At 40.5% G+C, this 20,589-nt stretch overlaps 2 protein-coding genes across 3 annotated transcripts; one reads left to right on the top strand and one right to left on the bottom strand.

Moving 5' to 3' along the window:
- Positions 1–782: 782 nt before the first annotated feature.
- On the top strand, positions 783–9,285 carry CPT2 (carnitine palmitoyltransferase 2). Of its 2 annotated transcripts, XM_068690164.1 has the most exons (5): positions 783–977; positions 1,697–1,777; positions 1,892–1,998; positions 6,060–7,364; positions 8,273–9,285. In XM_068690164.1, exons 1-5 carry the CDS (start codon positions 865–867, stop codon positions 8,602–8,604), a joined length of 1,938 nt encoding a protein of 645 aa, XP_068546265.1. In that variant the 5' UTR covers positions 783–864; the 3' UTR covers positions 8,605–9,285. The 2 variants fall into 2 exon arrangements, with proteins under 2 accessions (XP_068546265.1, XP_068546263.1); XM_068690162.1 differs by lacking the exon at positions 1,892–1,998 and having other exon boundaries at positions 816–977.
- A 1,172-nt stretch (positions 9,286–10,457) lies between these two features.
- Positions 10,458–19,119, bottom strand: CZIB (CXXC motif containing zinc binding protein). The gene is made up of 8 exons (XM_068690169.1): positions 18,832–19,119; positions 18,662–18,745; positions 17,982–18,038; positions 17,147–17,228; positions 15,431–15,462; positions 14,846–14,923; positions 11,519–11,584; positions 10,458–10,695 (listed from the first exon to the last, which is right to left on the bottom strand). Exons 1-8 carry the CDS (start codon positions 18,835–18,837, stop codon positions 10,618–10,620), a joined length of 483 nt encoding a protein of 160 aa, XP_068546270.1. The 5' UTR covers positions 18,838–19,119; the 3' UTR covers positions 10,458–10,617.
- Positions 19,120–20,589: the final 1,470 nt, after the last annotated feature.

The following is a 20,589-nucleotide window of genomic DNA, read 5'->3' as shown; positions in this document are numbered from 1 at the left end:
TAGCCTAAGAGCCACGTATTGATCAGAAAAGACTGATATACTGAAACACGAAAAGAGACCTTCTGGCATTTGGCATTTATTATCTTGGAAGCAAAATGATTTCACTTTTTCTCCTGCCACTATGTTGATTAGAGTAGGGCCAATTTACTTTCAGAGGATTATCAGACTAAGCCACAGGGATTGCTTTCCTTTCCTTTGTCATGTCTGCATTCAGCCCAACACTGATTTTTATGCTAGTATCTGATATAATTACACTACCGTAACCATTTACCATGCTGCACTTACTGAAACTCTACTGTAGTGTATGGGTTATCCTAAGATTATTCAGTGTTTTTATGGAAAATATTCCATACAGAACAAATGTGGGTATTTACTGTTTTATTTTAGATCGCAATGCAGTACTTGTAGCTACATGCTCATGTGTGAGTCAAAAACTCATGAGACCAGACCATGGTCTGCAAGCAGGATCTGAATACTGTCGGATCAATATGACAAGAGTGCTGCTGTCAGGAGAATCACATAGTATGTGATCACATTAGGTGATCATAAGTGTCAGGAGAATCCCATAATTTTTTATTAATTCATGTGGTAAGAAAGCACTGAACTGACACTGCAAGCTCAGTGCAGGCACTTCCTAAAACTGAGGTGATTTTGTTACCGTGACAGCACGCTTCCCCAACGGAGAAACGTGGCAAGACCCCCTCCCTCCCTCAGGCGCCCCGGCCGCCATTTGCCCCCCGCGGGCGGGCCGGGAGCTCCGCGGCCGGGGCGGAGCTGCGGGGGCGGAGCCGTTGGGGCCGGAGCTGTGGAGGCGCCGCCGCCGCTGGGCCGCAGAGCGGGGCTGGGGCGGGCGAGGCGGGCGTCATGGCGGCGCGGCAGCTGCTGCTGCTGCGGCGGGGCTACAGCAGCGCGGGCGCTGCCGAGTACCTGCACCGCAGCATCGTGCCCACCATGCACTACCAGAAGAGCCTGCCCAGGTACCGCCGGGCTCGGCGGGGACGCGGGCAGAGGTCGGGCGCCGCAGGGCCGCAGCCCTGGGGTGTCTGCTGGGAGGAGAGGGCACGGGAGGGAAGGGGAAGGAAGGGAAGGAAAGGGCACGAAAGGAAGGCGGTTTGCTCTGGCTGGCTCTGGTGTTCTGTGTTCTCTTCCTGAAACTCCGTGGAGAAGGATGGTTTTGTTCTTTAAAGCACAGATACAACCGTCAAGCCACTGTCGAAAGTTGAGATTGAAAAGTAACTCGTGTACGTGTAATGGAGTTACTTTATAGTTAGAGGAGGCTTAGAAAGGTACTGAGTAGGAAATCTGTAAGGAAATGTTCAGCACCCAGCAGCGAGCGGTAGTCTGGTACAGGAGGTGGCCACCGAGCTGCACCGTGCTCCTGAACAGAGGCTTCCCCTTGGTGCACCTTGTGACCCTGTGCTGCTTACGAGGTACTAACACCCTTCACTGCAATAACTTTATAACAGGACAGTCAAGTTGTTTTTTACCTTGTTTTCCTTGTTGTCCTTCTCACAAGAAGCTTATGTATGTCCATATATTCCCTTTCTTCCTCTTACTTAAGAAACTTTTAAACTATTTAGATAGTGTGGAGGATAAGAAAGAAAGAAGATGGAAAAGACTACAGTGTAAGAAACTGAGTCTTAATCGGTGCTGTTACTCATGAAGTGTGTGTCTCTTTTTGTTCCCCTTCCTTCAGACTGCCGGTTCCCAAGCTAGAAGATACAATTAAGAGATATCTGAATGCACAGAAACCTCTTTTAAACGATGACCAGTTCAGGTATGGACAAACAAGATACACATACTGCGTTACAATTTGTTGCTTCAAAGCCACGGTTTCATATAGAAAATATAAATTATGACAGAATTTCAAATCTTTTATTGATTGCTGTAGGAAAACTGAAGAACTTGCTCATCAGTTTGAAAAGGGGATTGGAAGAGAGCTGCATGAGCAATTAGTTGCTCAAGACAAACAGAACAAGCATACTAGTTACATCACAGGTATGTTGACCAACTGGATATTGAAGGAGCCCTTATATCATTGTTCTTGATAATATGTAGCTCATAATGCTGCAAATAAAACAGGCTGAAGCTTAAGTTCTCTGTTCCATAAACTTGGAATAACATCCGGTGTATTCTACCTGTGACAATATTTGAGCAAATTCTGAGTCTCTGGTGGAATGAAGAAGGTCCTTCATGTAGCTTGAATATGCCAGAATTCTGCAGGATATAATACTTAACAAGAATTATAGTCCACAAGACATTTTTCCCTTTTAGAAAAGCAAAAATACCCTGTTAGAGTAGTAAATACCAAAGTCACTAGTAAAATATAATCAAAAGGGATGGGAAAGAACGGTGATGCTATTGGAGTTAAAACAAAAAAAAAACTGTGGAAGGAAGAGGTCAACCACAAAGATAATATTTGATTACAAGTTAATTATGCAGATGTAATTATTTTTCTGAAATCAGATTGCTTTGCTGAAAACAAGATTTCTCTGTGACATACAGTCTTATTTTTAGTTTGGTCTTTTCTAATGGAACATTCTGCATTCTATACTGCCATCATAAAAGGGGAAATAGATGGGAAATAGATCACGGCAAAAAGTTAGGTACCCTTTCGTAAGGGTAGATCTTAAAATGTAGGATGGGCAACTTTGTAGGAGTATTCTATAGTGATAGTTTCTTGGGAAAATTCTCTCATTATGCTGATACAAGAGGTGGATAGATATTAAAGATTAGTTTTTCATGAGTTGCTTTGTGTAAATTTGAGTTTATGGTTTTTATTTTGTATTGTATTCATTGCTATCTGTTTACTGTAGGTTAATAGAGGAGCTTAACCAGTAGCTCCCCTAAGGAAAGTAAAGCAATCATTTCCAAATAATTCCAAGTTACTTAGCAATAAAACTGAACCTTGAGGGAGGTCAGAAAATATGACTAAGGTTTGGAAGGCAGAGATAATCAGTGCTCTGGACTTGAACCCCCCCCCCCAAAAAAAAAAAAAAAAAAACTTTTTCAAAGAGCAAAAGAAAAAGAGATATACAGAAAGAGGAAGATGAGAATAAGGGAAAACAAATTAAGAGAGGGAGAGTATGCATGGAGTTTTTAGGTTGTTCTTCTTCCTTGTTGCTTCCACTGGCTTCCAAATACAAGTGCCTCCTTATGAAATTATTGGATGGATAGCAACAGAGGTGGAAATACTCAATTACTTAAGGAAGTTGAAGCTTACATGTTGTCTAGCGAATGCAATTCTGCCCTCACTGTCTATTGAGAGTGCCCATAAGGGTGTTAGCTTAACAAGTTGCACAGCAACCACAAACTCTGTAGAGAATACCAGATTATTTCACATAAGCTGCTAGTCAATTTATTAGTTTATGCGTTCTATTCACTTTGTACAGTATCTGGGTTTTAACTGGTGCTGACTGTATGGTGTTTGTCTAGGCTAACCAGCATGCTTCTGCTTTGTGTCAATGAAATACAGGGTGTTCGTTTTCCTCTGTGTTATTATTTTTAGGCCTCATAGAAGATCTGTTCTACTTTAAATTGTTTTCTGAAAATATGTATAGTTGCATCCATGCTGGACTTTCAAGTTCAAGGTTAAAAGGCTACATAATGATGTGGAATGTGTTTTTAAAATCATAATGAGTGCCAGTTACACTCATCTGGAATTAAAATTATGACAGATCCTTGAGTTACCTGTTGGCCTTCTTAGAACTCAGCTAGAAATTTATACTTGGGAATGATCCAGGCTTGAAATAATAATCTTTCATTCGTCGGCTGCTTTGAGATGAACTTGGTGTCCACTTGTTTCTGGTGTCTGCTTCCATACAACTTGTAATACCAAAACTTAATGAGTTCAGTGTTGTTAACAATGATGAAATAGATGCTACTTAAGAAGAAGAAAAAAACAAACACAAAACAATCCTTTGCTGCCTATGGCTATGCCTCTTGGATTTTTGTTTTACTCATAGGCATAGGTGGAGGTGTGATTGCATTTTAGAGCTATGATGGCCTCCCTTCATTACAGCACAGACAAAACGTTTGTGTCACATTCGTGCTTCTTGCTATGCTGACATACCATGTGATGAACTGAGACTGTAAAAAACCTGTAGGTGTCAGATGTTATTCTTCTTTCTGAAGTTTGTTGTCAGTCTGGAATAATAACCTTGAGGTCCCTTCTAACCTAGAATATCCTGAGTTGGAAGGGACCCATAAGGATCATCAAGTCCATCTCCTGGCACCACACAGGTCTACCCAAAAATTCAGACCATGTGACTAAGAGCACAGTCCAAACTACCCAAAAATTCAGACCATGTGACTAAGAGCACAGTCCAAACGCTTCTTAAACTGTGACAAGCTTGGTGCAGTGACTGCTTCCACAGGGAGCCTGTTCCAGTGCCCAACAGCCCTCTTGGTGAAGAACCTCTTCCTGATGTCTAGCCTAAACCTCCCCAGCTGCAGCTTGACACCATTCCCAGGCATCCTATCGCTGGTCACTAAAGAGAATAGATCAGTGCCTTCCCCTCCACTGCCCCTCGTGAGGAAGCTGTAGGTCACGATGAGGTCTCCCCTCAGCTTCCTCTTTTCCAGGCTGAACCTCATCATATTGCCAGCTTAAGAACCCAATTGTAATGCATCAATATCAAGAGTGCTGTTCAGTGCTGATTGCTTTAGTGGATAGGAGGAGGAAAAAGGTGAAAATACGTGACAGCAAATGTGGATGGAGGAATGCTGCAGGAAGAGAAGAGTAGGAATGAGGACAAACAATAAGGGAAACTCTGCCTCAGAAATAATTGCAGAATCACAGAATATCCTGAGTTGGAAGGGACCCACAAGGATCATCAAGTCTAACTTCTGATTCCACACAGGACCACCCAAAAACCAGACCCTATGTCTGAGAGCATTGTCCAAATGCTTCTTGAACTTTGTCAGGCTTGGTGCTGTGACCACTGCCCTGGGGAACATGTCCCAGTACCCGACCACCCTCTTGGTCAAGAACCTTTTCCTGAAACCGAGCCTGACCCTCCCCTATCCCAGCTCCATGCCATTCCCTTGGGTCCTGTCGCTGTCCCCAGAGAGCAGAGCTCCCTCATGAGGGAGCTACAGGCCACCATGAGGCCTCCCTTCAGCCTGCTCTGCTGAACAAACCAAGGGACCTCAGCCACTACTCAATGTCTTCCCCTCCAGACCCTTCACCATCTTTGTAGCTTTCCTTTGGATGCTCTCTAATAGTTTTATGCCCTTTTTTTACTGTGGCACCCAAAACTGCACACAGTACTCAAGGTGAGGCTGCACCAGTGTAGAGCAGAGCGGTACAGCCCCTTCTGTTGACCAGCTGGCAGTGCTGTGCCTGATGCACCCTAAGACACGCCTGGCCTTTTGGCAGCCAGGGCACACTGTTGGCTCATATTCAGCTTGCCGTTGACCAACATCCCCAGATCCACTTCTGTGGGGCTGTTCCTCAGCCTCTTGTCTCCCAGTCTGTATGTATATCCAGAGTTGCCCCTTCCCAGGTGCAGAATCCAGCACTTGCTCTTGTTAAACTTGATATTTTTGGTGGTTGCACAGTTCACTAATTCGTCAAGATCTCTCTGCAAGGCTTCTCTATGCTCAAGATAAGATTATAAAGAGAAGCATGCCCTCAGTGATAAAGAATTGAATAAATTTGTAGTTTAAGTGTACTTAAAGGTGTGTTGTAGTCTAAATGTGAGGTGTTCAATGAAATCAGTGCCAGGGAGCTGCACTGCGTACCGCAGGAATTATGGTTTGTCACTGAGATATACAGAAAACATGGAAATTTTCCCTCAGTGTTGGTGACATTGAGAATCTTCATATGGATTGCTCCAAATACAGTATTTTTACAATTAGCCAGCAGTACCTCTCTTAGTAATTGGAGATTGGGAGAGTCCTTGAGGGAATTACTGCACATTTTTTCTAGTTTATTTGCACTTCGATAGGTATTAATGATTACTGTTTGAGGCGGGATATTGATTACATGAACCTCTGGTCTGATTCAGTACACTGCTTTTATGTTCTGACCTGTTTCTCAATTCTCTTGTTTCCAGGTCCCTGGTTTGATATGTACCTAAAATCACGTGACCCTGTTGTTTTGAATTTTAATGCATTTATGTCTTTTAATCCTGACCCAAAATCTGAGTATAATGATCAACTCATACGAGCTACGAATATGACTGTTTCTGCTGTACGTTTTATGAAGACCTTCAGGGCTGGTTATCTTGAACCTGAGGTTTTTCATCTCAATCCAGAAAAAAGTGACACTGAGATCTTTAAGAAAATTATCCGATTTGTGCCTTCCTCACTTTCTTGGTTTGGTGCCTACATGGTCAATGCATACCCCCTAGATATGTCTCAGTACTTTAGGCTTTTCAATTCTACACGGTTGCCTAAACTCAACAGAGATGAGCTTTTGACAGATGAAAAGGCAAAACACTTGCTGGTAATGAGAAAAGGGAATTTTTATGTATTTGATGTTATTGATAGAGATGGAAATATGGTGAAACCTTCAGAAATACAAGCACACTTGAAATACATCCTCAGTGACAACAGTCCAGCCCCGGACTTCCCACTTGGCTACCTCACCAGTGAAAACCGAGATACTTGGGCATTGCTGAGAAAGAATCTGCTGGATAGCGGCAATGAGGAAGCTCTTCAAAAAGTAGACACTGCTCTGTTTTGTCTAAGTTTAGATGATTTTCCCATTAAAGACTTTGTGCACTTGTCCCATACTATGTTGCATGGAGATGGTGCTAACCGCTGGTATGACAAATCCTTTAATCTTATCATAGCTAAAGATGGCACTGCAGGAATTAATTTTGAACATTCCTGGGGTGATGGTGTGGCTGTGCTCAGATTCCAGAACGAAGTCTTTAAAGACAGTACCAAAGTACCAGCTGTCAGCCCTCAGTCGCAGCCTGCTTCCGTAGACTCTTCCAGAGCAGTGCAGAAACTTGACTTTAAGCTGAATGATGCCTTAAAAGCAGGAATCACCAAAGCAAAGCAGAAGTTTGATGCCAGTGTAGAATCACTGTCTATTGATATGATTCAGTTCCATGAAGGGGGCAAGGAACTTCTAAAGCAGAAGAAGGTGAGCCCAGATGCTGTGGTTCAGCTTGCCTTCCAGATGGCTTTCCTTCGACAATACAATCAGACGGTTGCTACGTATGAATCTTGTAGTACTGCAGCTTTCAAACATGGTCGCACAGAAACTATCCGTCCTGCCTCTATTCATACAAAGAAATGTTCGGAGGCTTTTGTCAGGGAACTGTCCAAACATAGCACAGAAGAGCTTCAGAAGTTGATTGTGGAGTGCTCCAAATACCACGGCCGTTTGACAAAAGAAGCTGCTATGGGTGAGTAGGAATGCATCACTTTTCTTTTTGCACTAAAATGTTTGTTGAAGTTGCTATCAAAGTTTTACTTCACAAGTAAATAATTAAATTTCGATGTAGGTCTGATGTTAATGCAAACTTAACTGTAACAGAAAGCTGCAGTTTAAAATGTGTTCCATGACCCTCATTTCTTGATTAGGGGGAGATGCCTCTGTGCTCCTAGTTCCCTGTTAACATGTCTAGATTTCTTTCTTACTGTAGTTTTGTCCTTAAAGCAGCTGGACTGTTTGAAGCACTAATACTTAGTATATGCTATACTCTCCAAGGCAACTAAGAACTTTGGCTTTATGACTGAAGAGTTGCTGCCTAATCCCTGCAGGGGTATAAAGGCTTTAACAACTTCCAAAGCAAAATGATTCTTTGGCTGTGCTACTCCTGGTATTTTTCTAAATGCTTTATTTCGAATCGACCTTCCCAGAAGCATAACTTGCTGTACTGTTTCAGTGAAGTCAGTGAGACTTTATTGAACATTACCCCACAGAGTCTAAAATGTGCCTCCTGTTGATGCAAGATCTTCTTTAGATTCACAAATTTTAGGAAAGCCTTTCTCTTTTGAAAAAAAAAGGAAATGTTCAGATAAAGAATGTGATGCATTATTAAAATTGTCTGTTAACGTTGCTTTATTTACTATCATGATTCCTGGCTGAGGCTAGCAGTACAACAGCAAGCCCTCATTCCTCAGCACAGGTGCATTAAAAGTGCAGAAAAATTTCTAGGTTCTGAAAAGTGTTTCTTGCTAATACAAAAAAACCCCTTAGTTCTTCAGACCTCTTCTTTTGTGGCTTAAAAGTAAGGTGTTATCTAAAAAGTGAGTTTACTTCCTACAAAAATTAGTCATATCTCTAATACTCATTATTTTATTTTAACAGGTCAGGGATTTGACCGACATCTCTTTGGGTTGCGCTATTTAGCCCAATCCAAAGGTATTGCATTGCCTGATTTCTATCAAGACCAAGCCTATGCTCGACTTAATTACAACATCATTTCTACAAGCACATTAGTTAGCCCAGCTGTGCAGTTAGGAGGATTTGGCCCAGTGGTGCCTGATGGCTATGGAGTAGGATATCAAGTACATGATGATTGGATAGGTTGCAATGTTTCATCTTACCCAACTAGGAATGGTAAAGAATTCCTTCAGTGCATACACAAGTCACTGGAAAATATCTTCAGTGTTTTAAAGGGCAAGAAGGTAGGTAGTTAAACAAGAGGGATGGAAGACTTACAGTTGTGATGGAGAATACAGACCTTGTCTAATTGGCAGTACCTACTAATCAGTGTTCAACGTGGCTGAAACTGATGAGCTAAATTGGCTTCAATTAGCTTCCTTGAATTTGAATACTGTGTAGATTCAATTTGAAATTTTTATCTATTTTAAAGAAATCAAGTGCAGACCTTGAATGCATTATTTCAGGAAATACAAGCATTCATGATGTTGAAAAATGAAGTAACAGAACTGTCTGTTAAAACAGATCCACATGCTCTTAAAATACATTTAAAATAAAAAGCATCGTTACCAAATTTGTGACCTCTAACATCTTTGTTCTATGAGTGTTCAGGCAGACAGCAGCACTGTGAAACCACCCTTAAACTGTTTGGTTTTAAAATAATATATGCAATAGTTTTAAATATGAAAGAGTGATTATGTTTGCACTCTTGCAGTAAGCTTGCTTACTAACTTGTCACACCTACTTTTCTCTTTAAACTTGAATCAACATCAGAACTGATTGTACCTCAGTGGTTTGAAGCCTTTCCAATATAACAGCTTTTTGAGAAACAAAAAATGAAGTACAAGGCTTTAACTAACCTGCAGTCACCAACTGTGCTGTTAAATTGACGAAAAGACAATTGTGATGCAATAAAGCTATATAATAATAACCACAAAGTTATTTTATTACTGGTATCAAAATCATACGGTGTGGGTAGTCTATCAGTATCTCATGTTTCTTGTAAAGGTTAGAAAGAATACTTTTCAAAGCCTGCTGCAGTGTTGTCTTTCACCTTCCATATGTGAAGTTTGTCCAATAATCTGCTGCTTTTGTTCTGCTGTGTACATGTGCTCCTGTGCCTTCAAAAAGTCACTGAACTTTATCATTGGAATTCTCTTTCCAATATTCCTCCTGCTGTAGTGACCTTAACAGAATATTTTTCTCATTTTTTTCCTTACTTTTGTACTTGCCTTTGGCTGCAATTCTTGATGTCATTTATTGTACCACATATCAGAGTTTTAGTGCTTAGAGATGCATCTTTAATGCATCAGGGTTTGTTGTAGAAATTCTAAAGACTAAGGCTTAGCCAAACATGCTGAAGGGTTCAAGGAAAGCTTGAGCATAACACATCGCTATAAAGTAGTCACACCATGAATTCAAGATCAAACTGGCGCAGACAGGTTCCTCACAGTGCTTGTAACTCAGACTTACCATGATTATCCTTGCAATTTATATGAAGAAGGGAAGGTGATCATTTTGGGGGGCGAATGAACTAATTTAATCAGAGCAAAAGTCTTTGAATAAAGTTCCTTAGAGAAAGTTGGTGTTTTTTTGAACATGAGAACTATTAGCAAGATAGCGAGAGCACTTTCCAGAAGTAGAAAGTCTGTCTGCAATTCGAAATGAGTAAAGTTGATCTACAGAAAGATAATTTGATTTTCAGAAGGTGTAACAGCTAGGCATAAGCGTCAGTGTAAGTCAAACTCAGTAGTATTCTCAGTAAATTCACTTCATTGTCTTTAAGAGCTGCCAGTTCAAATAAAGATCTACCTTTTTGCTTGAACAGTTAGTACCATCTCTTTACAAATGCTCTTATCCACCTCCTGATGCTAGGAATGGTGGGTGAAAATACCTTATTTGCTTACGTTAAAGAATCAAATGTGTATGCTTCTCAGTGATACTATTTAAAACTTCGAGGCAGTGAGTTGCCTAAATAGTTGATGCGCTAGTTAAGCTACAGCCCACGTCAAGCATAAATTTTACCAAAACCAACAACATTACGAAAATGGCCAAGTTCACTTGAGCATACATGCAACTTTCAGTCTGTACTAAGACCATCTCAAAGTGCTCTGTGAAAAATCTTTTATTAGATGTTCTAAGGACAGTCACTTACTGAAGTTTATATTTCCGAAGTACAGCCGTGTGAAAAGTAACTCCAAGGAAACTGTCTCTGATGGTTACAGCTCCCTCATCAATAAGCATACCAAGGTTTACGAGCGGAATGAACGTTAGCATTTCACAAATTTATGGGTAACTTCATAGATTCCAACAGATTCCTTTGTTTTTTCATCATAGTCATTCCAATCCTGTAGGAATTAAGATTTCATAGTATTAGTCACAGACAATAGATGGCAATAGTGTCTAAATCTGAATGGAATTCAAACTGAAACTAAGCCTTACTCAGAGTTTGGGTCCTAAAGATTACACAGTACTTCCTGCAGAAATGTTACCTACATTCTAATTTCTGAGAGAAGCAAGAGCACTGCCCTGAAATTAAATGAAATTCAGTATCAGTTTTTATTTTAAACTTTTTTTTTTTTTTTAATGTAGTCCACGGCCTGTAGTGGACAAAATGGCAACCATGGCAGATGAAAGGATTATCTATCATTTACAATGCCCTAGTCACGTGGCTCAGCAGACAAGCAGATCCCTGCCAAGTAGGATACAGGGGAACAGATTTGACCTTGAGATTCTTGCTCACAGTCAAGGAAGATTTGCAATGCTGGAGTCATTATCCTGCGCTTTGAAGGAGTGTCTTTATCTTACTTTTTAAGATCTCTGTGCAGAGGAAAAAGTACAGATATTGTAGAGAAATCAGTTCACCACTCTGAATCACCCCAGCCACTTAGTATTGCGGGTGTTTGCTCTTTGACATTTCTGATGACTTATAAGTTGTATTTATACCTTTGTCAGCTCTTGAGATTTAAAATATGTACTTCTAAAATGAAGCTGTTAGTCATGCTGGTTATTCACAGTTGTTGTAGCTTCTCTATCTGGTTACAACCTTCCCATACCTATATGAAAGCACAAAACTAGCCTCTTGTATGTGTAAGTTCTGTATTTTGGACTACTGTCTTAAGGAAAGAATGCTAGATAATGAGACTCACTAATGAAACTAAGACAACGTACCTTTTCTAACAAGTTTATGTCATTAAAAGGTGTACCAGACTCTGCACCTTCAGCAGCAAACCCTGCCTGCAAACACAAACAAATTGGGAATAAGTTTGTAAGAAAAAGCTGTAGCAAGAAAATAATAAATATAATCATTGAAACGTTTAAAGAAAGTAACAGCATGTTTTTATTTTATTTCTTCTAGATTAGGTAGGAAGAATAGCCAGGCTGTTTCAAGGGTCAGTATAAAGTTGTGATCCTGTTTGTGAAGTGGGCAATTTTGACCTAAACAACCACAATGTAAAATTAAGACAAGACTGCTCTTCTATTTTTCCTCCCAAAAAGGTACTTGTAAGAGTTATAAATATTCTTAACCTTGAGTTTTTACATTCATCTAGCAGTATCCAAGTACTAATAACTTTAATTTGTGTTCAGAATCTGTACAGGCATGATGTGTGGAATAGCTTTGTGATAAACTCACTGCAAGAAAACAATAGAAAGAACATATGGAAAAGTTAATAGTTTTGGCTTAAACATCATCAGAATCCAAGCCACTCCAGAAAAGGAAGTGGCCTGTAGTGCATTTAGGTACTCAAGTGATTAGCAAGCCTTGAGTGAAAGGAGGATCAGTTAGCTGACTGAACAGATCAAGATACCCAAATAGTCTTTTAAAGGGGAAAGTTCATCACTGTTGCTACTGTTCCTGTTTTTAAAGAAGTGAAAGAAAAGATAGCACTAGCACGAGGAAGTAAGCAAGCATATCAATGATGTATATAACACATGGAAGGTATTTTTTCTGATTTTCTGTAAACCATCTGTTATTTTAGGGCTTACAGTAATCAAGCTGTAAATTAAGTTCTACTAGTTTTAAAAGTAAATTTAAAAGTCTTAACCATCTCGGTAGCATGCAGGAAGGTGTCGTATACTGCCATTTCTAACTGCAGAAGTGACTGTGAACTGACAAAAAGCAAAGGTTTTCTGCAGGGGATCTGCATGAGCATTTTTGATAAAGAAATCCCCAGACATTTAACTGTGTAGGAACATGTGAAATAAGCCACAATATTGTAAAATATTTGGGGATTTGAGTGGAAGGTTAAGCATTTGGGAGTTAAGCAGACTACAGAGTGTAGCAGACATGACAAAAGGAGAGCTATCTGCAAGGTGAGGTGTGAATACATCCTTTATATAATTATCAGAAGCCCATCTCAAGGGAATTGCTATGGGTTAGGAGGAAGATCAGCATCAAGGGACAAAAATGCAGAGCTGCAGTACAGAACAAAGACTAGGAAAGTAAAAGAAACCCAGCTTTTTCTACCTGAAGATATCCACCAGCACTCCAAGGAGCAAGAAGCCATGTGACTGGAATTACAGGCTCCCGTACCGGACACCCTCAGGGGGACTTGCATTCTTACAGCTTTGGTGTCAGGGCAGACCCATTTCATTTAATCTTTGCTGAAGGGACCTGAGAAATGCAGTGACTCGTCTGCCCCCTGCTGACTGGCGAAGGACCAGCAGTTAGAGCGTCAACACTGAAGAAGCAAAATCGCTCTGTTGACTTTAAAACACAAGGTACTGTCACACTTTTTTTTTTTTTTTCTTTTTAAGCAATATAACTATTATTTTTGGCACAAAGCAAAGAAGCTGAAAAAGATATAAGAGAAATTTTATAAAACTTATATTTTTTAGTTGAAGCATTCAACTGAGGGACAGGAACAGGAAAGTAGCTAAACTATCCTTAAGTAAAACCAATAATTATATATCAGATTCACAGTAGATGTATCTATGTAAGCATGTTAAAAAGAAAGATAAGGAACTGTAAAAAAAATGTCCTTTCCCATTATTAGAAGTACCTTGTTTGAATATGTTGTTCAAAGTAGATAGAAGAAGAGGTTTCAAGTCAGAGAATCATAGGATACTCTCTCTTTAGACTCATTTTATTTTTTTAGGAAAACTACTACTAGTTTGAATAAGAAACACAAGTATTAAGGCAGTCTAAATTGACTTCACATGTGGTTGTATTATGTTCACATATATATGTGTGTATATATATACAAATGCTATGGCCAGTCCTGTTTAGTGCTAGTCAAGAGCCAGTCCTAGGACTGCAGAGAACTGAGGCTGGCTTGGATCATGCGAAATACAAAGCAGTTTATAAAACTGTAAGGAACTGCAGAGTCTGTTTACCTGCTCAGCGATTTAAGTGTACTCTCTAGCAGAGTGCACAGACCAAGCTTTGAGAATATTACTTTAAAAGCTTGATTACAGCTGTGAAGTCTTTGTTCCGCAGGTAAAAGCCAATTGACAGATCTGTAAGCATCTCCTGCATCTGTAGACTTTCCATAGATTTTACTCGAAGTGCAAGTTCCTAGGTCTGGCTGCAAAGCTTTCAAAAAGAGATAAGCTAAGAACCTTTCTGTTCCTCAAAGGGAAACAAACAAGCAAAAAATGGAAAATGAAGACCTCCTCCTGCAGTGCAATGCAGTGATGATTTCATTTATACCTAATCCCTTGTACTATCAGCTTTTTTGTTCTGTTTGTTAGGATAGTGTCACAGTCTGAGGGAAGGATAAAAGAGGTTTATATTTGTCAGTCTATTTACACCTAATCCGACCGGAATAATAGGTTAAATATAGCAGGGAGTTAGCTTGCATACAGCATGACCATGCACAAGCAAGTGAATCACTGAGGACTGGTTTGGCCACAAAGATCTCCTTTAACTGTAAACCCTGAGATGTGCTTTGCAACAGCCTTCAACTGCCATCTTCAGTTTTGGTATGAACAAGTTTCCAATAGAAAAATGCCAATACTCAATACTCAAATACAGGTTTGGTGATTTCAAATCTCAGATAAAATTTATTTAGAGGCCATATACTGAAAACTGTTCATAACTGGAACTTTGTTTACTCTTTGTAACATACCAATAACCAAAGAGGAGCTCTCCTGAAAGTGACTAGCTAACTGTGCACTCCTGTGATGCCCATTTGGAAAGACTCCCTTTTGTAATGCTCCCTGAGCAATGAAGACCTTTCAGATCAGTTCAGATGATCAGTGATGAGTTACCTGTAAGGCAATTTGAATACCACTCCAAGGGGAGTTTAATTTTAGATTTCGATACTTTTTTTTTAGTCACTGGAAGCGAAGTACAAAAAAAATTCCAGAGTTGTTCATGTTAGCTGTTTGTGGGGTTTTTTTTGGAGATGAATAAACTAAAAGAACTGCAGAGAGGAAGGAAAACTGGGGAGTTTCAGGACATTTCAGGAAGAGCAGCAGTGTTTCTAATAGTGTATTTTTTAGAGGCTGTAAGTGGTCTTAAAACTGAGAAACAAATCATGAATAAGAACTCACCTGTGGCTGAAAGTCAACTGGTTCCAGACCTCGGCATTCAAACTCCACTATTGTCTTGAATTTCTCACTGTCTTCAGCCTGTAGTTGAGTCAGAATACCATTAATTTTCAGCTAAAAAAGTTTTCAGAGAAAGACAGTGACAAGTATTAGTCTAGTAATGAACTGCTTTTAAACTACGGCACTGTCAACTCTGATGTTCCAAGTGACAGCAAAATCCTAGGGCTTGCTTAATAGTTTGCAATTAACTACAATTTCTTAATCTGCCACAAGGAAGCCTTCAAATATGGACGCTACGTAATTGTCTGTGATTTGAGTGGTACAGTTTTGTGTTTTGCTTATGAAATGCATCATGGATTATTCTATATTTGACACTTAAGTGGAAGGGGTAAATAATTACCAGGCTACTGTTAACTGCATATTTTTTTTCTTAGACTGTGTGCAGGAGTCTAAAACAGACAATTTTCTATCAGGTGAACATCTCTACCTTCTGTGTTCTTAAAAGTGGAATGCAATGGTACAGCAAAAACTCAAAATACTATTAATATTTATCTTTCACTTAATATATAAAAGAGAAAACAAACTTACATTGTAAGGTTTGATCGTCTGACTTAAAATATCTATAAAGAAAAGATACCAGAAGTATAACAGTGAGTGACATTATGTCTTCAGAGTTGTGCACAAACCAAGTACCAGCTTCTTCTCCTTTCTTAAAAATTTCCTTATAAAAAGTAATAGAAACAAAGTAACCAAACAGTTCTGAGAGTTGTCCATGAAAAAGTAGAATTTACTTTTTCCTCACTTCTCCTGGGAAGTTTATTTTGCATTGGTAGGGTATCAAAATGGCATAAAGAAAAAGAAATTACAAGCTATGCTTTTGTAAAATGACGTTAAGGGTACAGGTTTTGTTCATGCAGAAACCCAAGCTCCCCAGAAGGCCTGAGAGCCCATCAACTGCAAGACCAAGACCATAGATCACTATTGTACAGTTTTTTTGTCTACCTATCCCTAGCTCCAGACCCAAAGCTGCCTTTGTAGAAATTTTATATAGGGCACAGAGTAGCAAAGAGCCTGCAAGTAACTCTCAAAACTGTTTTGTGCATTTCATGCAAATTTTAACTAGTAGCATAGTCCATCCTATATTTTTCTAACGTTTCCTTTCATGCTATCATCATATGTACTTATGTATCTTTATAATGGTGCACTTCAATCCCAGTAGACAGAAAAACCGAATTAGAGAAGGTTGAAATGGACAGAATGCAATGGAAAAAAATAGATGTGAGGGCCCAACCTACTTGACCATCTGTAGCTAGCATCTCTTTAAATCAAAGTAGAATCTCAAAAGGAAGAAGGAATAGTAATCCAGCCATTTGCAAACAGTACCAGTTTTCAAGCTAAAAAGAGACTTTGATTTCAGGAACTACTTAACAAAAACTGACATGTGGTATTAGAAGTCTATACTTGTGATAAGCAGCAGGTCTCAGTATCATTCCTTATATTTATTTTAAAATATTTATCTAGGAAGCTAAGACTTAGAATCCAGTGGGATTATTTTCTTCGGGAAGGTGAAGTGTATATACCTTTCTTTTTACTGCTCCTCATAAAAACAGGATGTTATGCAGTGAGACTGAAAGGCAAAAAGCTTATTGTGTAACAGGTAAAATGCATTTGCACTCAAGGGTATAGCTTGAATGGCTGGAAACAGGCTTACTTCTGTGTGAAGACAAGCACGTACCGGGTAGGAAATACCTCTCCGATAATGAAAATGTGGTTTATTTAGGGATATAATCCCTGTAACCTCCCAACCCACTCCTGCTTAGGACATTCCAAGGCTGGACAGATACTACCTCCATAAATGTTTCTGCCCCTTTTTTTTTTCATAAAGAACAAGAAGTGCTTCATCTCTCTCCTGTCACTTCTTAGGAAATACAAAAGTAGCACTAATATTTAACGTTATCGATTAAGATTATTTTGCCTATCGCATTTAGAGAACCAAGTATTTTAATAGCTTGTATTACTGCTGTTAGTAGCAGAAAATAACTCGCTATTGTTAGTTTTAGCAATATGCTGCAAAATTGTTCCTACTATCTCACCATGTGGACCTAACTTCATTTTTTTTTGTTGATGACCAACTGACCTTCCTATGGCCCTCATGACCATGACAGCAAGCGTGTGCCTGCTTTGAGGTCAAATGTCAGCGTACTTGGAAAAAAACAGCACACCTATCATGCAAAAATTCGGACTAAAAAACAAACTTAGAGAAAAAATATAAAGTGAATGTTTCTTAAATTTCTAAGCACGTACCAATGGAGTTCTCCCTGGAGCACAGCTTGCATTTCTGCACCATAGTGGCGCTTCCTCTGCCTCCTTTCAGGGGAGCGCTGTCCTACAAACCATGACAATGGAGACACCATTTTTAATTGCATTCTAGCTGAGCCACTAGAAGCCTTGGCAAAGGTGAAATAGGTGGTTTTTTTTTGTTTTGTTTTTACAAAAATGGTCTCAACATTTAAAAAAAACTGCACTGAGAAGGTGTTTTTAAACTAAAGACATACGTAATTCAGAAAGCTGTGATTATCAAGAACAATTCTGTTCCAGCTTTAAAATCCTGAATAATGATAGTTATGTTCTGTCCATATATATAGGCATGTTTGATTAACTCAAAATGTATTCTTAACATTTAGTGTACAACAAAGATGATTATTCCTTCCTAATAACAAAACCTTCTCCTATCCATGACAAATTTTATTCTGCTTTTTCAGTTTCCAAATGCTCATTTGACATGCTTAACTCCCCTTAAATAATCAAAACTTCTCCATAAACATTCCATCAGCATCAGAGAAATGTTCTACAGGCACAGGATTATTCTAATATCACTTCAAAATATGTTATCAATTGATATTTCTACAGAAAGGAGGCTTTTCAAAGCAGACTGTCACCATTCTAATAGCATATTTCAATTAAATCTCCAATTATTTTTGAATATGAAATATGACAGCATTTCCTGGATGCATATAGCTACTATTTACTATTTTTTCTAAAGTGCAGATTGTCACATCTAATACTAATGTCCACTGCATGTGAGAGGCAGGTTTGTTTCCTCATTTTTGTTCTGAAGCAGGTTGTAAGGGAAACATACCATCAATCGCAGGTACTGCCATTTTTCAGAAACTTCTCCACAGTTCCCACATTTCAGCTGAAAAACAAAAAACAGAATGCAAAGCTGCCAGTAAGTAGGGAGTCAGAAGCTGAAGAAGCTGGTGTGAACCCTCAAGACTCAAAGCCCCCCATTTGGCGGCTGAGAGGAGCCCGAGGTGGGTGTCAGCTGCTGCCGACCACACAGCCCCACAGGCTGCACCAACCTAGCAGGTATGCCCACAGCAGGGGTCTGTCCTTCCACACGCTGGGTGCAAACTGTGGTGTAACGCACAGTCACTGAGCACAAGGTGGGAATGGCACATCCTGCCTTTACTGCAGTTACCAGCAGTGGTTATCAGAGTTAGCAACCACCTCAACGATAGAGGCCCGAACGCTTCAAATTAAGGCTTTTTATTATTAAATAATTGTACTAATATACAATATCATGTATGTGTTATGAATGTACGTGTATATCTATACACCTACACCACCTTATTTGTTGCTCTTGTAGCAGCCTGCTTGCACTGTGTGGAAAAAAAAACAAAACACAACTTTTAAGCTCACCCCACTGAAACTGACATTTAATGCCAGACACCCCGCTGTTTAGGCTCGCTGGCTGCGCAGCATTTAGCGACAAAAGTTTTTTTCCCTGCCCCTGAAGCCCCCGAGGCCGCCCCGCACCTTGAGGTACCAGCGGAAGTCCTCGCCCTCGGCCCGCAGGCGGGTGATGTTCTCCAGCGTGGCGCGGAGCTGCAGCCCGATCCTCTGCAAGGGGAGAGGCAGCGACAGAGGCCGTCAGCCCGGTATGGCCCTGCCCGGCCCGGCCCGGCCCCGCTGCGGCCCCTACCTACCCCCATGGCCCCGGAGGGTGCCCCGCAGCCCCCCGCCGCTCACGGGACTTGCCGCCCTGCAGCCCCCGCTGCCAGCCGACAGCTGCCCCTCACGCCGTCCCGCCTCTCGCGGGAGCCGCTGCGGGTTTAAAGCCGCTCTTGGGTGTTTTGAGTGATTTTTTTTTTTTTTCTTTCACCCTCCCCTCAGTGCCCTCAGTCAAGCTGGCGGCCGCCTCCCTGTGATCTCTGCCGGGCTGAAGCCGAAGCTGCCCTCAGCTAAGATGGCGCTCGCCGGCGCTGCCCGTCACCGCCCCGCAGGCGGGAGGCTGCGGCCGGGGAGGCGCGGGGTGCCGCCAGGAGGCCCTGCCAGCGGGGCTGGGCGGGCACGGTATGGGGTGAGGTGGTTTTGCTTTTTCCAAGACATTTGGGCACAGTCTGATGTAGGAAGAACAGGAGGAGGTGCGAGGGTGAGGGAGGGCGCTGCTCGGCAGAGCGGGTGTGGGGAGCACCCTCAGAGCCCTGCTGGGGTTTGGGCGGCCAGAGCTGCCTCACCTGAGGGAAAGGTGAGGGAGATCCTTGGTAGAGAAGTGAAAGAGTGAGATGAATTTTAATAATTAACATAGATACACGCCCTACTTTTTTTTTTTTTTTTTTTTGTTTAGGAAATGGCATCTTCAGCTTTTTTGACCAGAATGCAGATTTTGCTTCAAAGTTCCTACTTTTTTAAGACAAAAAAAATCAAGCAATGTGGATTTTGGCTATAGAGGATGCACCCAGATACTTTACAGTATTGCCAGACACAGAACTAAATTCATGCCTCAGGTAAGGCTTCAATAAATAGCCCTTGAAGAATTATCAGCTATTACTAAGCTAGAACTACTTCTCTAACGTTCCATATATTATGCTGGAAAAAGTCTCTAAGTTCATTTATCAGAGCAAAAGCTTGACCAGAGTTAAATTAGAGCTGCCCTGTCACAGATGAAGGTGCAAGTAAATCCTTATCACATTTTAATAAGATGCCCATTACACCAGAAATATCACCCAGAAGAAACACTCTTGAAGTTAGCACGTCTCATGTATGTCAGCTAGAAGTTTTATACAAGTTTCACCATGCTTCCAAGCTCTCATCTTGCGGCAACTTTCTTCTGCCTTCAAGCTTAATTGGGAAGTTATAAACGTGACAGTTTCCCCTTACTCACCATAAGGTGGGCACCAGCAGATGTCAGACTGCCAGAGACGCAGTTCAAGTTCATATTTATAATGAAAGCCATCCACCTGCTTCATAAAGTGCTTTCCAAAAATTACCACTTTCAAGTTGAGACATATGTTTGATCCTCTAAATCTGTCAAGCAGTTCTGCACAAAGGGCGTACTAGTCTAGAATTTAACTAAATACATTCCACACTTTTAATTTCAGTTTGTCTAAACTTTTAAGGGAACATGGATGGAAGTCTTGGTGCCTGGATGGACCTCGCACAGTCTATTGTCTACTTTTGCTCTAAAGGCAGGCAGCACTCACAGCAGGAGTTTATTATAGTTTGTGTCTTTGCTATAGCCAGTCATCATCTGCTTTAGTTTTTTTGAACAGGTGAGCTGGCTTCCCTGATTTCCAAATTGGGATAGTAACACAAATTTATTGTCTGCTGTTGCATAGATAAAAAAAATGAAATACAGCTTTGTGATACAAATGAAATAACGTATCCTGAACATAGCAGGATAGTGTTAGGAAGTCAGTTTATCACCAAAGGGTTAGAAAGTCAGTTTATCACCGAAACTTAAA

Source organism: Anas acuta, chromosome 8, assembly GCF_963932015.1.
Source record: "Anas acuta chromosome 8, bAnaAcu1.1, whole genome shotgun sequence".
Lineage (NCBI taxonomy): Eukaryota > Metazoa > Chordata > Aves > Anseriformes > Anatidae > Anas > Anas acuta.
The sequence above is the reverse complement of the archived record's forward strand: the minus strand, read 5'-3'. Positions and strand labels throughout refer to the sequence as shown.